The sequence below is a fragment of the Tachyglossus aculeatus genome, chromosome 6, assembly GCF_015852505.1.
Source record: "Tachyglossus aculeatus isolate mTacAcu1 chromosome 6, mTacAcu1.pri, whole genome shotgun sequence".
Taxonomy (NCBI): domain Eukaryota; kingdom Metazoa; phylum Chordata; class Mammalia; order Monotremata; family Tachyglossidae; genus Tachyglossus; species Tachyglossus aculeatus.
Window position 1 is genome coordinate 39,712,022 of NC_052071.1, and position 16,633 is coordinate 39,728,654.

General features: G+C 50.5%; 1 protein-coding gene across 3 annotated transcripts in view; it reads right to left on the reverse strand.

Moving 5' to 3' along the window:
- The window catches only part of FAM3A (FAM3 metabolism regulating signaling molecule A), a 29,529-nt gene extending 20,021 nt beyond the window's left edge, over positions 1-9,508 (reverse strand). For all 3 annotated transcript variants that reach the window (XM_038748002.1, XM_038748001.1, XM_038748000.1), the window contains exons 1-2: positions 9,324-9,508; positions 906-1,016 (exon numbers count right to left, since the gene is read on the reverse strand). In XM_038748002.1, coding sequence (XP_038603930.1) covers positions 906-1,016; positions 9,324-9,336 — 124 coding nt within the window. In that variant the 5' untranslated portion in view covers positions 9,337-9,508. The remainder of the gene's footprint in view (positions 1-905; positions 1,017-9,323) is intronic.
- Between the last annotated feature and the right edge of the window lie 7,125 nt (positions 9,509-16,633).

A 16,633-nucleotide genomic window follows, 5' to 3' on the forward strand; every position in this document is an offset into this window, starting at 1 on the left:
CGGGGGTGTGGGCACTAGAATAAGCCTCGTTATTATGTGCCGCTCAAGAATAAGGGAACAGCACGGCAGATTCCTGAATCTTTGACCCCAGGCCTCCAGCATCTTGGCCTGTGAAGTGGTCACCCAAGCTGGAGCACGGAAACGGCAACCTGCAGTGCTACCCGCTGGGGGTGGCTAGCCCACGGCCTCCCACTTGGCAGCTCCTCTCTCTAGCCCTCCTGCTGTCCCTCCAGTGGGCCTCCATGGGACTCTCTACCCCCAGTTAATCAATAGTATTTATTGAGATCTTACTATGAGCAGAGCACTGTACTACGCATTTGTACAACAGAATTAGCAGACACGTTCCCTGCCCATAATGAGCTCGATGACATTCTCTGGACCAGCCCCTTCTTGCTCAGCCTCTTTTCTCTTTCTCTTTCTTTCTCTCTTTTTTTAAAGTGGTATTTGTTAAGCGCTCACTAGGTGTCAAGCACCGTTCTTTAGGCTGGGGTAGCTAAGAGTTAATTAGGTCGGACCTAGTCCCTGACTCCCATGGGGGCTCACAGTCTAACTAGCAGGGAGAACAGGTATCCCCATTTTACGGTTTGAGGAAACTGCCCCGGGAAGTGAAGTGACTTGCCCGAGGCCACCCAGCGAACAACTGGCAGAGCCGGGATTAGAACCCAGGTCCTTCTGACTCCCAGGGCCGTGCCCTCTCCCCCTAGGCCACCCTGCTCCTCCACGGTGATCCCCCCTCGCTCCCTTAGCCTCCATTCGAGACCCAGCAGAGGAGTTTGTAGGCCCCGTGACTGAGGCTGCTTCTCCCTGGGGAAGTGGGAGTGGAACAGGGGAGAGCCAATTTTTTTTTCCTGCGGGTCAGGCAGTGTGAGTTAGTATGGAAAACACACATGCGCACTCACACTTACTGGCAAGGAGTTGCTGGATACGTGACAAGCCACTCTGGGTTCCCAGCAAGATGCTGACCAGGATCCAGATGAGCCCAGCCGTGAGGACGATGACCACAATCCGGAGGGGGCCTAGAGAGGACACAGACAGATAGGAAACAAACGCCAACAGAGGTGGGCAATCAAACAGCCCTCATTTTCCTGGTAGTTCCACTGTCATCATCATCAATCGTATTTATTGAGCGCTTACTGTGTGCAGAGCACTGTACTAAGCACTTGGGAAGTACAAGTTGGCAACCTATAGAGATGGTCCCTACCCAACAGTGGGCTCACAGTCTAGAAAGGGGAGACAGAGAACAAAACAAAACACATTAAAAAAATAAAATCAATAGAATAAATATGCACAAATAAAATAAATAAGTAGAGTAGTAAATTTGTACAAACATATATACAGGTGCAAGCACTGTTCTAAGCACTGGGGAGGGTATAGGGTGATCAGGTTGTCCCACAGGGGGGTGCTCACGGTCTTAATCCCCATTCCACAGATGAGGGAAGTGAGGCCCAGAGAAGCGAAGCGACTTGCCCAAAGTCACACAGCTGACAACTGGCGGAGCCGGGATTTGAACCCATGACCTCTGACTCCGAAGCCCGGGCCCTTTTCCACTGAGCCACGCTGCTTCTCTGTGCAATGGCACAGAGACAGTGAGACAGCAGCTGCGAGATGCCTTGACTTCTCTCCCCTGTCCCAGAGCCACCAAGACCCCCGACCCTTCCCCTCAGCTCCCGTTACCACTGTCCCTTCAGGTAACAGACCCTTCCTCAGTCTTCTTTATTTGCCCCCAGGGCCTCCTGATCGCCCAGAAACACCCAGCACAAACAGGACTGGAAATATGCTCACTAAACACCCAGCACAAACGCTCGCTCGTCCAAAGTGCCTTTCAGTGTGAAATGCCCTGGCATGCAATTGTACCGATTTATCTACTCCCTGGGGTTATGGGAAGGTCTAAGTGTTATTAAGTAACTTTTAAACATTTTTAAGATGCTTGGGGCCTAAGAGGAAGAGAGAAAGTAGGCCGGGCTTAAAGGAATAAGGCAAATTTGAACTTCAAAGTTCTCTACCAGCTCGTTGTGAGCAGGGAACTTGTCTAGCAACTCTGTTGTAGTGTACTCTCTGAAGCGGTTAGTACAATGTAATGGCATTTATTAAGCGCTTACTATGTGCAGAGCACTGTTCTAAGCGCTGGGGAGGTTACAAGGTGATCAGGTTGTCCCACGGGGGGCTCACAGTCTTAATCCCCAGTTGACAGATGAGGTAACTGAGGCACAGAGAAGTTAAGTGACTTGCCCAAAATCACAGAGCTGACAATTGGCAGAGCCAGGATTCGAACCCATGACCTCTGACTCCAAAGCCCAGGCTCTTTCCACTGAGCCACACTGCTTCTCTGCAAATAGTAAGCGCTCAATAAATACCACTGATTAACTGATTGATCTGACCCCATCTGCCATGTCCCAACTTGGCCTCTTCATTCCTCCCAAGCCAATCGTTTAACTGGGCTCTAATTCTGGCTCCACCACTAGCCTGTTCTGTGACCTTGGGCCAGTCACTTATTCATTCAATTGTATTTATTGAGCGCTTACTGTGTGCAGAGCACTGTACTAAGCACTTATGACTTAGTTTCTCCCATCTGTAAAGTGGGGATTCCACACCTGCTCTCCCTACTTACCCTCTGAGGGCCTAAAACTTCCTCAGGGTTTAGTACCGCGCTTGGCACATAGTAAGTGCTTAACAAATACCACAATCATTACCTTGCTCTCAACTTTCAGGCCTCCTTCCTCTCACTTTCACTTCTCCCCCGGCTTGGAATTAATCAATCAACCAATCAATGGTATTTATGAAGTATTTACTGTGGCAAAACATTTTACTAAATGCTTGGGAGAATACAAGAAGCTAAACCCTTGGGAGAGTATAGTACAAGAAGCAGCGTGGCCTGGTGGAAAGAACGCTGGCCTGGGAATCAGAGGACCTGGGTTCTAATCCTAGCTCCGTCACTTGTCAGCTGTGTGGCCTTGGGCGAGTCACTTCACTTCTCTGTGCCTTAGTTTCCTCACCTATAAAATGGTGATTCAAGCCCGTTCCTCCTTCCACTTAGACTGTGAGCCCCACTTGAGACTATGTCGGACCTAATGAATTTGTATCTGCCCCAATGCTTAAAACAGTGCTTGACACATAATAGGTGCTTAACAAATACCACAAAATAGAGCTGGTAGACACCTTCCCTGCCCACAAAGAGTTTATAGACAAGAAGGAGCTCCCTTCCTCCTCACATCAGACAGACCAGAGATTGTATCACCCTCAAAGTCCCCCTAGAATTCCCTCCCTAAAACAAGCCTCCCCCACTTAACTTCCCTGCTCCCTAAACTCCTAATGCCATCAGCCAACTCTGGCACTTATGATTTTCTTGACATCCAGCCCCAGCAGTCAGGAATATATGTTTATTCAAAGATTGATCTTGACTACTCTAGTCATCAATAATTTTAGGTCAATCTCCCCTATTAGAATATAAGCTCCTTGTGGGGGCTGGAACATGTCACTTCTTTATTCTGTACTTCCAAGCTCTTAGTGTGGTGTACTGAACCAATTGGGTGCTCAGTAAATGCTACTACTACTACTACTAATGGCATTTATTAAGCTCTTACTATGTGCAAAGCACCATTCTAAGCGCTGGGGAGGTGACAAGGTGATCAGGTTGTCCCACGGGGGGCTCACAGTCTTCATCCCCATTTTACAGATGAGGTCACTGGGGCACAGAGAAGTTAAGTGGCTCAGTAGAATATACCACCTCTGCCACTGCCTCTGAACTTCCGCTAAATGCTTTTAATGGTATTTGTTAAGTGATCAATCAATCAATCAATCAATCGTATTTATTGAGCGCTTACTGTGTGCAGAGCACTGTACTAAGCGCTTGGGAAGTACAAGTTGGCAACATATAGAGATAGTCCCTACCCAACAGTGGGCTCACAGTCTAAATACCGTAAACATTGTACAACTGCTGTGTGGAGTAAGAGGTCAACAAAGCATGTTAAAAAGATAATCAAATTAATTGAAATCTAGGGGATGACAGATTCTATTATCTTTATAAGTTAATCTTATTTGATGTAAGCAAATTTAACATAGCCTTTTCTTTGTACGGTAATGATGTATTTAAACACAAAGGTAAATAAAGTATAAAGTCAACTGTTCATTCCCAACAGCTGAACTTTTTTTAACTGTGGGCTATGAGATTGTAAAGGGTGTAAGTGAGGTGATCTCTTTCTTTCCGTTTGTATTTTTTCCAGCAACGGAGTCTTGCTTTTAGACTGTGAGCCCACTGTTGGGTAGGGACTGTCTCTATGTGTTGCCAATTTGTACTTCCCAAGCGCTTAGTACAGTGCTCTGCACATAGTAAGCGCTCAATAAATACGATTGATTGATTGATTGATTGATTGCCTTCTCGGTGCAAGGTCCCATCTTTGAGGCTTACAAAGACACAGTTGGGAGAACGTTTTCAAACTTCAGGTTTTGCCTTTTCTTCTTCCTGTGGCTCCGTGTGATCACTATGTGCCAGGCACTGTACTAAACGCTGAGGTAGCTACAAGCTACGGACAGAGTCCGTCCCACATGGGGCTCGCAATCTTAATCCTCATTTTACAGATGAGGTAACTGAGGCACAGAGGAGTGATGTGACTTGCCCAAGGTCACACAACAGACAAGTGGTGGAGCCGGGATTAGAACCCAGGTTCTTCTGACCCCCCAGGCCCGTGCTCTATTCACTAGGCCAAGTTGCTTCTTGTCACTTCTGCCGCCGCTAACCTCCTCACTGGGCCTCGTTCTCGCCTGTCCCGCCATCAACGCCCGGCCCACATCCTTTCCCTGGCCTGGAATGCTCTCCCTCCACACGCCTAAGCACTTGGGAAGTACAAATTGGCAACATGTAGAGACAGTCCCTACCCAACAACAGGCTCACAGACTAGAAGGGGGAGACAGACAACAAAACAAAACAGGTGGACAGGGGTCAAGTCACCAGAATAAATAAAAATAAAGCTAGATGCACATCATTCACAAAATAAGTAGAATAGTAAATATGTAGAAGTATAATAGAGTAATAAATCTGTACAAATATCTACAAGTGCTGTGGGGAGGGGAAGGAGGTAGGGCGGTGGGGATGCGGGAGGAGAAAAGGAAAAAGGGGGCTCAGTTTGGGAAGGCCTCCTGGAGGAGGTGAGCTCTCAGTAGGGCTTTGCAGGGAGGAAGAGAGCTAGCTTGGCGGATGTGCGGAGGGAGGGAGGGAGAAGCAGCGTGGCTCAGTGAAAGAGCCCGGGCTTTGGAGTCAGAGGTCAGGGGTTCGAATCCCGGCTCCGCCAATTGTCAGCTGTGTGACTTTGGGCAAGTCACTTCACTTCTCTGGGCCTCAGTTACCTCACCTGTAAAATGGGGATTAAGACTGTGAGCCCCCCGTCTCACCTGGGGGTGAACCTGATCACCTTGTAACCTCCCCCAGCGCTTAGAACAGTGCTTTGCACATAGTAAGCGCTTAATAAATGCCATTATTATTATTATTATTATTCCGGGCCAGGGGGAGGACGTGGGCCAGGGGTCGACGGCGGGACAGGTGAGAACGAGGTACGATCGAATGAATGAAGATCGAATTAATGTGCTCACCAGTTCCCTCATGGAGATGGGGAAAGTTCCGGACAGTGTGGAACCACACGGCCTAGTGGATAGAGCACTGGGGGTCAGAGGAACTGGGTTCTAATTCCGGCTCCGCCACTTGTCTGCTGTGTGACCTTGGGCAAGTCGCTTCATTTCTTTTAGACTGTGAGCCCACTGTTGGGTAGGGACTGTCTCCGTATGTTGCCAACTTGTACTTCCCAAGCGCTTAGTACAGTGCTCTGCACACAGTAAGCGCTCAATAAATACAACTGATTGATTGATTGATTCTCTGTGCCTCCATTCTCCTGTTCTCCCTCCTCCAACCCCATTATCTTGTACCTACCTCAGTGCTTAGAACAGTGCCTGGCACATAGTAAGCGCTTAACACATACCATCGTTATTATTATTATTACTTAGATTGTGAGCCCCATGCAGGACAGAGACTGTGTCCAACCTAATTAACTCGTATCTCCCCCAGCGCTTAGAACTGAGTTTGATACGCAAGCGCTTAGAAAAAGAAACCAAGAATACACTGACAACACCCAAACCTTGATCATCCCTGAACCAAGCAGAATCAACCAATCAATCACATCAAGTTTTCCCAAACAAACTAGTACTGGTACCTTGGACTGGGCCCAGTATGGAGATAAGAGGGTGAAAAGCTGGCTGAGATTCACTCACGCAAAACTAGAACCAGTGCTGGTGAGCCTGGGAAGCATCTAAAGAATGGGTTTAGGATTCTTTGGATTCCTGCTTCTGAAAGGACGTGAGACTTTACACCCTGCTAGCGGATTACACCCGCCAGCTTGGACCTGGAAGAACTAAATGATCCACTTAGGAATTCCTCGCTTAGAATCTGGACAGCTGGGAATACCACCGGGAAACCTTCTGGCATAACTGCGCCTCTCCCCAAACCCTCTTAATTCTTCAAGTCCTAGCCTCTCTGGGCTAAAAAATCGAGCTAGATCTTGACTAGGGCAACTGGAAGGCCCCTTTCTGTGGCAAATAATAATAATAATGATGGCACTTGTTAAGCGCTTACTATGGGCAAAGCACTGTTCTAAGCGCTAGGGAGGTTACAAGGTGATCAGGTTGTCCCTCAGGGGGCTCACAGTCTTCATCCCCATTTTACAGATGAGGTAACTGAGGAGAAGTTAAGTGACTTGTCCAAAGTCACAGAGCTGACAATTGGCAGAGTCATTCATTCATTCATTCAATCGTATTTATTGAGCGCTTACTGTGTGCAGAACACTGTACTAAGCATTTGGGAAGTACAAGTTGGCAACATTTAGATGGTCGGGATTCGAACCCATGACCTCTGACTCCAAAGCCCCGGCTCTTTCCACTGAGCCACGCTTCTTCTCTATGATGATGGTGTGTTTCTATGTGTGCGGTAGCGATGCGGGGATTTAGAGGTCTGTGTGCTGCGGAGGGCTTCAGGCTTCTGCCTTGGAAATTGTTCCTGCTTAGGGCTAATCATGATAGTAATTGTGGTATGTGTTAAGTGCTTACTATGTGCCAGGCACTGTACTAAGCACCGGGGTGGATACGCGCAAATCGGGTTGGACACAGTTCCCGTCCCGCATGAGGCTCACAGTCTTAATCCATATTTGACGGATGAGGAAACTGAGGCCCAGATAAGTGAAGACCACACAGCTGACAGGAACGCCATCCCTCCTCAAATCCGCCAATTCCTCTGCCCCTCTTCAAAGCCTTATTGAGGGCGCATCTCCTCCAGGAAGCCCTCCCAGACTAAGCCCCCCTTTTCCTCATTTCCCACACCCTTCTGCATCGCCGTGACTTGCTCCCTTTGCTCTTCCCCACCCTCCCAGCCCCACAGCACTTAACTGTCATTTTATTTTTTTGTATTGACGTCTGTCTCCCCACTGGGACTGTGAGCTCATTGTGAGCAGGGAATGTCACTGTTCCCTGTTGTCCTGTACTTTCCCAGGCGCTTAGTGGAGTGCTCTGCACCCAGTAAGTGCTTAATAAATATGACAATGAATGACTGAAAGGGGCAGCACTGGAATTCGAACCCACGACCTTCTGACTCCCAGGACCGTGCTCTATAATAAGAATAATGATGGTATTTAAGCGCTTACTATGTGCCAAGCACTGTTGGAAGCTCTAGCCCCTAGTCCACGCTGCTCTCCAGGGTCCGTGGGGGCTCGTGGCCGGGGCCGCCCGGGCCGGGAGCCGGTCTGCTGTGTGACCCTGGGCGTGTCACTTTATGTCTCTGTGCCTCAGTTCCCTCATTGGCAAAATGGGGATTGAGGCTGAGGGCCCCACGTGGGCCGGGGACTGTGTCCCACCCTACTGTCTCGTATCGGCCCCAGTGCTTAGTACAGTGTCTGGCACCTAGTAAGTTTAGCAAATCCCGCAAAGATTATTCCTGTGATTATGATGCGAGGGCTGGTATTGGTCTCCCACCCCAGCAGGGCCTGCTGAGGGGGTGGGGGGTGTTGGGGTGGTGAGTCCGGGGGTGTCTGGGGGTGGGGCGGCCCCTCCCTCCCTCCCCTACCCAGGATCTATCAATCGATGGCGTTTATTGATAATAATAATAATAATAACGGTATTTGTTAAGCGCTTACTATGTGGCAAGCGCTTTCCTAAGCGCTGGGGTCGACACAAGTGTTCGCTGTACGCTGAGAAGCAGAGTGGCTCAGTGGAAAGAGCGCGGGATTGGGAGTCAGAGGTCACGGGTTCGAATCCCAGCTCTGCCACGTGTCAGCTGCGTGACCATGGACAAGCCACTTCACTTGTCTGTGCCTCAGTTCCCTCAGCTGTCAAATGGGGATTCATTCATTCATTCATTCAATCGTATTTATTGAGCGCTTACTGTGTGCAGAGCACCGGACTAAGCGCTTGGGAAGTACGAGTTGGCAACATCTAGAGACGGTCCCTACCCAACAGTGGGCTCACAGTCTAGAAGGGGGAGACAGACAACACAGAACATATTAACAAAATAAAATAAATAGAATAAATATGCACAAGGATGAAGACTGTAAGCCCCCCCATGGGCCAACCTGATCAGCTTGTAACCTCCCCAGCGCTTAGTACAGTGCTTTGCACATAGTAAACGTTCAATAAATGCCAGCAGCGTGGCTCAGTGGAAAGAGCGCGGGCTTTGGAGTCAGGGGTCATGGGTTCAAATCCCGCCTCCGCCAATTGTCAGCTGGGTGACTTTGGGCAAGTCACTTCACTTCTCCGGGCCTCAGTTCCCTCATCTGTAAAACGGGGATGAAGACTGTGAGCCCCCCGAGGGCCAACCCGATCACCTTGTAAGCTCCCCAGCGCTTAGAACATAGTAAGCACTTAATAAATGCCATTATTACCTTCTAGACTGTGAGCCCGCTGTTGGGTGGGGACCGTCTAGCGCTCAGTACAGTGCTCTGCACATAGTAAGCGCTCAATAAATACGACTGATGATGTTGCCAACTCGTCCGTCCCAAGCACTTGGTCCAGTGCTCTGCACACAGTAAGCGCTCAATAAATACAACTGATTGATTGACTGTACGTCCCAAGCGCTTAGTCCAGTGCTCCGCACACAGTAAGCGCTCAATAAATACGACGGAATGAATGACTCATCATCATCATTATTATTATTATTATTATTATAATTCAGAGAAAAGCCGGCTTGCTGTGGCTCCCCCGGGCCGGGCTGTTTCCGCTAGGCCCCTGGGCTCCTGCAGTTTCTCCGGTTGGGTGGGTTGTGCTAAGCGTTGCGGGGAGCCCCGGGGGCGCCTCACCTGCCAGCCTCATGTCCGCTTCGGGCCCCGGGACCGGCCAGGGACCGGCCAGGGACCGGCCAAGGAGCAGGCCGCGGCCCCCACGGGCCTCCCACTTGGACACGCTCCGACGGATGGACGGACGGACGGCCGGACAGGGCCGGAGGGAGGGAGCCCGGGAATGGGGCCCCCCCGAGCCCCCCCGAGCCCCCCGAGCCCCCGGGCACCGGGCACAGCCAGGCGGAGGGAGGGACGGACGGGACGGGACCGGAGGGCGGAAGGGGAGGAGAGCACCGGGAGCGGGAGCGGGAGGAGGAGGAGGAGCAGGAGGAGGAGGAGGAGGAGCAGGAGGGATGGGGGCAGGACAGCGGGAGGGGGAGGAGGAGGGGGAGGGGGAAGAGGGGAGGGGAGGAGGAGAGGAGGAGGAGGAGGAGGGGGTTGAGAAGGGGAGGGGTGGGGAGGAAGATGGGGAGGGGAGGGGAGGGGGTGAGGAGGAGGAAGCTGGGGAAGGGGAGGGGGTGGGGAGGAAGATGGGGAAGGAGGGGAGGGGGTGGGGAGGAAGATGGGGAAGGAGGGGAGGGGGTGGGGAGGAGGAAGATGGGGAAAGGGAGGGGAGGGGGTGGGGAGGAGGAAGATGGGGAAGGGGGGAGGGGGTGGGGAGGAAGATGGGGAAGGAGGGGAGGGGGTGGGGAGGAAGATGGGGAAGGAGGGGAGGGGGTGGGGAGGAAGATGGGGAGAGGAGAGGAGGGGGTGGGGAGGAGGAAGCTGGGAAAGGGGAGGGGGTGGGGAGGAAGATGGGGAAGGAGGGGAGGGGGTGGGGAGGAGGAAGATGGGGAAGGAGGGGAGGGGGTGGGGAGGAGGAAGATGGGGAAGGAGGGGAGGGGGTGGGGAGGAGGAAGATGGGGAAGGAGGGGAGGGGGTGGGGAGGAGGAAGATGGGGAAGGAGGGGAGGGGGTGGGGAGGAGGAAGATGGGGAAGGGGAGGGGTGGAGAGGAAGATGGGGGAAGGAGGGGAGGGGAAGGAGGGGAGGGAGTGGGGAGGAAGATGGGGAGAGGAGGGGAGGGGGTGGGGAGGAGGAAGATGGGGAAGGGGAGGGGTGGAGAGGAAGATGGGGAGAGGAGGGGAGGGGGTGGGGAGGAAGATGGGGAAGGAGGGGAGGGGGTGGGGAGGAGGAAGATGGGGAAGGGGAGGGGTGGAGAGGAAGATGGGGGAAGGAGGGGAGGGGAAGGAGGGGAGGGAGTGGGGAGGAAGATGGGGAGAGGAGGGGAGGGGGTGGGGAGGGGGAGAGGAGAAGGGGAGGGGGAGAGGAGAAGGGGAGGGGGTGGAGAGGAAGATCATCATCATCATCAATCGTATTTATTGAGCGCTTACTGTGTGCAGAGCACTGGACTAAGCGCTTGGGAAGTCCAAGTTGGCAACATCTAGAGACGGTCCCTACCCAACAGTGGGCTCACAGGCTAAATGGGGGAGACAGAGAACGAAACCAAACATACTAACAAAATGAAATAAATAGAATAGATAGGTACAAGTAAAATAGAGTAATAAAGCTGTACAAACATATATACGTATATATGGGTGCTGTGGGGAAGGGAAGGAGGTAAGATGGGGGGATGGAGAGGGGGACGAGGGGGAGAGGAAGGAAGGGGCTCAGTCTGGGAAGGCCTCCTGGAGGAGGTGAGCTCTCAGTAGGGGGGAAGGAGGGGAAGGGATGGGGAGGGGAGGGGGTGGAGGGGAAGATGAGGGAAGGAGGGGGTGGGGAGAGGGGGAGGGGAGAAGGGGAGGGGGTAGGGAGGAAGATGGGGGAAGGAGGGGAGGGGGAGGGGAAGAGGGGAGAATAATAATAATAATGATGGCATGTCTTAAGCGGTTACTCTGTGCAAAGCTCTGTTCTAAGCGCTGGGGACGTTACCAGGGGACTTGGAGAAGTGAAGAAGGAGAGGGTGGGGAGGAAGGTGGAGAGGGGAGGGAGGAGGAAGAGGAGGAGGGATGTGGGGAGGGGAGGAGGAGGGATATGGGGAGGGGAGGAGGAGGAGGAGGAGGGAGGGGAGGGGAGGGAAGGACGTCAGGGAAGGAGGGGTGTGGGGAGGGGAGGGAAGGTGGGAGGGAGGAGGAGGAGGAGAGGTGTGGGGAGGGGAAGGGAAGCACTTGCTTTTGCTCCCTTTATTCACCCCCACCCCCCTGCACCCTTCGCTCTGCCCCCCTCACCTACAGAGACGGTATTTATATTCCCCTGTATCCCCCTTTCTAGACTGGGATCTTCTCGTGGTTAGGGAACGTGTCTACCGACTCGGTTACATTGGCCTCTCCCAAGCGCTTAGTCCAGTGCGCTGCACACAGTAAGCGCTCAATGAATACGATTGATTGATGGACGGATTGACTGAAGGAAGGTGGGGAAGGGCGAAGCAAGAGAGGACAGAAGGGAAGGTGCGGAGAAGGAGGAAGGGAAATGAAAGCGAGAACAGGTCAAGGGGGAAAAGGAATGAGAAAAACACTGATTCTTGGGAGACTAGGATAGGGACACAGATTGTAGAGTAGAAGAAAAGGGGCCTAGTGGTTTGGGCCTAGGACCTGAGTTCTAATCCTGACTCCACCACTTGTCTGCTTTGCGACCTTGGGCAAGCCGCCTCACGTCTATGTGCCTGTTCCCTCAACTGTAAAATGGAGATTTAACAATCATGATGGTATTTGTTAAGCGCTTACTATTTGCCGAGCACTGTTCCAAACGCTGGGGTACATGCAAGGTCATCAGGTTGTCCCAAGTGGGACTCACAGTCTTAATCCCCATTTTACAGCTGAGGGAACTGAGGCACAGAGCAGTTAAGTGACTTGCCCAAAGTCACACAGCGGGCAAGTGGCGGAGCCGGGATTAGAACCCACGACCTCTGACTCCTAAGCCCGGGAGCCCACTGTTGGGTAGGGACTGTCTCTGTTGCCAATTTGTACTTCCCAAGCGCTTAGTATAGTGCTCTGCACATAGTAAGCGCTCAATAAATACGATTGATTGATTGATTGATTTCCACTAAGCCCCGAATGGGACAAAGACTGGGTCTAACCCAAGTAGCTTGTAACCACCCCAGTGCTTAATACAGTGCCTGGCCCTTGGTAAGTGCTTAACAAATATCAGTGATTGTTGTTATTATTACTATTATTATTATTGGCAGAGAGGAAGGACAACTAGAGGGAAAGAATAAGAATAATTAGGTGGAGGGGGAGCAAGTTGGAGAATGGAAAATGTGGTGCCCCATGTGGAACAGAGACTAATAATAATAATAAAAATTGTGGTGTATGTTAAGAGCTTACTATATGCCAAGCACTGTATTAAGCACTGGGGTAAATGCAAGATAATCAGGTTGGACACAGTCCCTGTCCCACATAGGGCTCACAGTCTTAATCCCCATTTAACAGACAAGGTGACTGAGGGCCGGAGAAGTGTAGTAACTTGCCCAAGGTCACAGAGCTGACAAGTGGCAGAGCCGGAATTAGAACCCAGGTTCTTCCGACTCCTAGGCCGTTGCCCTTTCCACTAGGCCGTGATTATCTTACATCCACCCCAGTGCTTGACACATCATAAATGCTTAATACCATTTTAAAAAAGGGCACATTGATTGCTTTCCAGTTGGCCCAGTGTCGGGCTTGGTCCCCAACCCGAATTGCTTCAGACTGGCCGATCTAGCTGAGTGACTAAATGGTGTTTGCTTTTAGGGTCTGTGGCTATTAAAGTTTAAAATAATTTAATTGGCAGGGCACCTTTATTGGCTCTTGGCATGAAAGGAGGCACTTTATAAGCCAATAGATAATAAACTAGATAAGACTTGAATTGCTTTTTCTCTAAGGAGGTAGCAAAAAGGTGAAGAGACCCCTTTTAACTTCTCACCCCAACCGTAACCGTCTAATCACGATGCAGTGTGTAGTGGAACTCACCTTCTGTTAGGTACTTTGAGGCGTGTGAAGCATCAGCGCTTAGAACAGTGCTTTGCACATAGTCAGCGCTTAATAAATGCCATTATTATTATTATTATTATTATCGGATATGAAAAGCGATGGTGGGCATTTTTGAATTAGGCCTAAAATTGCCCAAGAGAAGAAAGCTTCCCCTAAGGTTAAGGCTCAGCTTTTGGATCCAACAATTGTGCATGGCTATTCCCTTTCCCCCGCCAAATCTGACTTTCCTTTCCAAGTAGAAACGTTAAAATGGCTGAATGGACTCTGTGACTCTTAAAAACGAAAGGTGTTTTCCCAGCCTGTTGTACGGGACCCCTATCCAAGCAGGGAGGCTCAGTGGAAAGAGCCCGGCTTTTGGAGTCAGACGTCATGGGTTCAAATCCCGGCTCCGCCAATTGTCAGCTGTGTGACTTTGGGCAAGTCACTTAACTTCTCTGTGCCTCAGTTCCCTCATCTGTAAAATGGGGATTAAGACTGTGAGCCCCATGTGGGACAAACTGATCACCTTGTATCCCCCCAGCGCTTAGAACAGTGGTTTGCACATAGTAAGCGCTTAACAAATACCATTATTTTTTTCCAGACTGTGAGCCCGCTGTTGGGTAGGGACCGTCTCTATATGTTGCCAACTTGTACTTCCCAAGCGCTTAGTACAGTGCTCTGCACACAGTAAGCGCTCAATAAGTACGATTGAATGAATGGAAAGAGCCCGGGCTTAGGAGTCAGAGGTCGTGGGTTCTAATCCCAGCTCCGCCACTTACCTGTGTGACTTTGGGCAAGTCACTTAACCTCTCCGTGCCTCAGTTACCTCATCTGTAAAATGGGGATTAAGACTGTGAGCCGCACGTGGGACAGCCTGATTAGCCTGTATCTACCCCAGAGTTTAGAATAGTGCTCGGCCCATAGTAAGTGCCTAACAAATTCCAACATTATTATTATTATTATTATTATTATTATTATCTAACCCATCGAGAACTTCCTCCTACCTTGCCGGTGAGGGGTTATTCCCAACCTGCCCTGTCTCTGTGCCAGCACGGATGTTCTAATCCGGGTTCCGGCACTTGTGTCAAGTCACTTCTCTGTGCCTGTTCTCTCATCTGTAAAATGGGGATTAAGACTGTGAGCCCCGTGTGGGGCAGAGACTGTGTCCAACCTGATGATCTTGTATCTTCCCCTGCGCTTGGAACAGCGCGTGACCCATAGTAATGCCATGTACTTCCCAAGCGCTTAGTACAGTGCTCTGCACACAGTAAGCGCTCAATAAATAAGATTGAATGAATGAATTATTATTATTATTACCAGCGGCGGCATCGACGTCTGGAAAATTGGTTGTGATGGCATTTGCACCCTTTATTCATCTCTCCCTGAGCCTCGCAGTATCATTTATGTACATAATAATAATAATAATAATGATGATGGCATTTGTTAAGCGCTTACTATGTGCAGAGCACTGTTCTAAGCGCTGGGGGTGGATACACGGTGATCAAGTTGTCCCACATGGGGCTCACAGTCTTAATCCCCATTTTACAGATGAGGGAACTGAGGCTCAGAGAAGTTAAGTGACTTGCCCAAGGACACACAGCAGACATGTGGCGGAGTCGGGATTCGAACCCATGACCTCTGACTCCAAAGCCCGTGCTCTTCGCCACTGAGCCACGCTGCTCTCTACATATACACACATTTATCATTTATTTATATTCATGTCTCTTTCCTCTCTAGTCTCTTTGTGGGTAGGGAATGTGACTACCAACTCTGTTACAGCAGCGTGGCTCAATGGAAAGAGCCCGGGCTTGGGAGTCAGAGGTCATGGGTTCAAATCCCGGCTCTGCCAATTGTCAGCAGTGTGACCTTGGGCAAGTCACTTAACTTCCCTGGGCCTGCATTACCTCATCTGTAAAATGGGGATTAAGACTGGGAGCCCCACGTGGGACAACCTGATCACCTCGTATCTACCCCAGAGCTTAGAACAGTGCTTTGCACATAGTAAGCGCTTAACAAATGCCATTATTTATTATTAGTACAGTGATCTGCACAGTTAGTGCTCAATAAATACTATTGATGAAGCACTATTAGAGAGAAGCAGCATGGCTCAATGGAAAGAGGACAGGTTTGGGAGTCAGAGGTCATGGGTTCTAATCCCAGCTCCGCCACTCGTCAGCTGCGTGACTGGGCAAGTCACTTAACTTCTCTGTGCCTCAGTTCCCTTATCAAGTGCTTAGAACAGTGCTTGGCACATAGTAAGTGCTTAACACATACCAAAATTATTATTATCATTAATGATCATTGCGGTATGTGTTAAGCGCTTCTATGTGCCAGATACTGTAGTGAGCACTGAGGTAGATATGAGGAAATTGGGTTGGACATAGTCCCTGTTCCCCGTGGGCTCACAGTCTTATTCCTCATTTTGCAGATGAGGTAACTGAGGCGAAGAGAAGTGACTTGTATAAGGTCACACAGCAGACAATTGGCAGAGCTGGTATTAGAACTCATGTCCTTCTGAAGCCCAGATCCATGCTCTATCCACTAGACCATGCTGCTTTTCTGCTAAATGCTTACCATATGCCAAGCATTATGCTAAATGCTAGGGTAGATACCATCAGAACAGACATGGACTGTAAGCCCCACATGAGACGGACTTGGTACAGTGCTCTGCACACAGAGCACTTAGTACAGAGTGCTCTGCACACAGTAAGCGCTCAATAAATATGATTGAATAAATACAATTGAATGAATGACTGAGGAGGGGGATGGAGACCAGGTATTTAATCCCCATTTTACAGATGAGGAAACTGAGGCATGGAGAAATTAAGTGGTTGGTCTAAGGTCACACAGCAGGGTAAGCAGTGGAGCCAGGTTTATTATTATTATTGTTATTAATAATAACATATTTTTTAAGCACTTACTATGTGCCAAGCACTGTTCTAAGCACTGGGGTAGATTCAAGGTAATCAGGTTGTCCCACGTGGAGCTCACAGTCTTAATCCCCATTTTACAGATGAGGTAACTGAGGCACAGAGAAGTGAAGTGACTTGCCTAAAGTCGCACAGCTAAGTGACCGCGCAGGGATTAGAACCCACGACCGCCGACTCCCTAGCCTGTGCTCTTTCCACTGAGCCACGCTGCTCCTCTCCCACATCCTCTGTTCTTCCTGTTAGGCCGCACTGCTTCTCTTCCAAACCGGGGAAACTTACGAGGCTGGGGGTGACGGGGAGGGCCCCTGACTGCTGCTCGGGGGTGGAAGACAGAACTCCATTGTTGGGTCTCAGTGAGGGTGCCAGCAAGGAAGCCCGGAGGAACTCAGTCTGCTACTGGCACCTCATTTAGCCAGCTGGAGGACGGAATGGCGGAGCAGCAGGGATGCCCCTAAATAACCAGCACTGCCCAGGCCGACG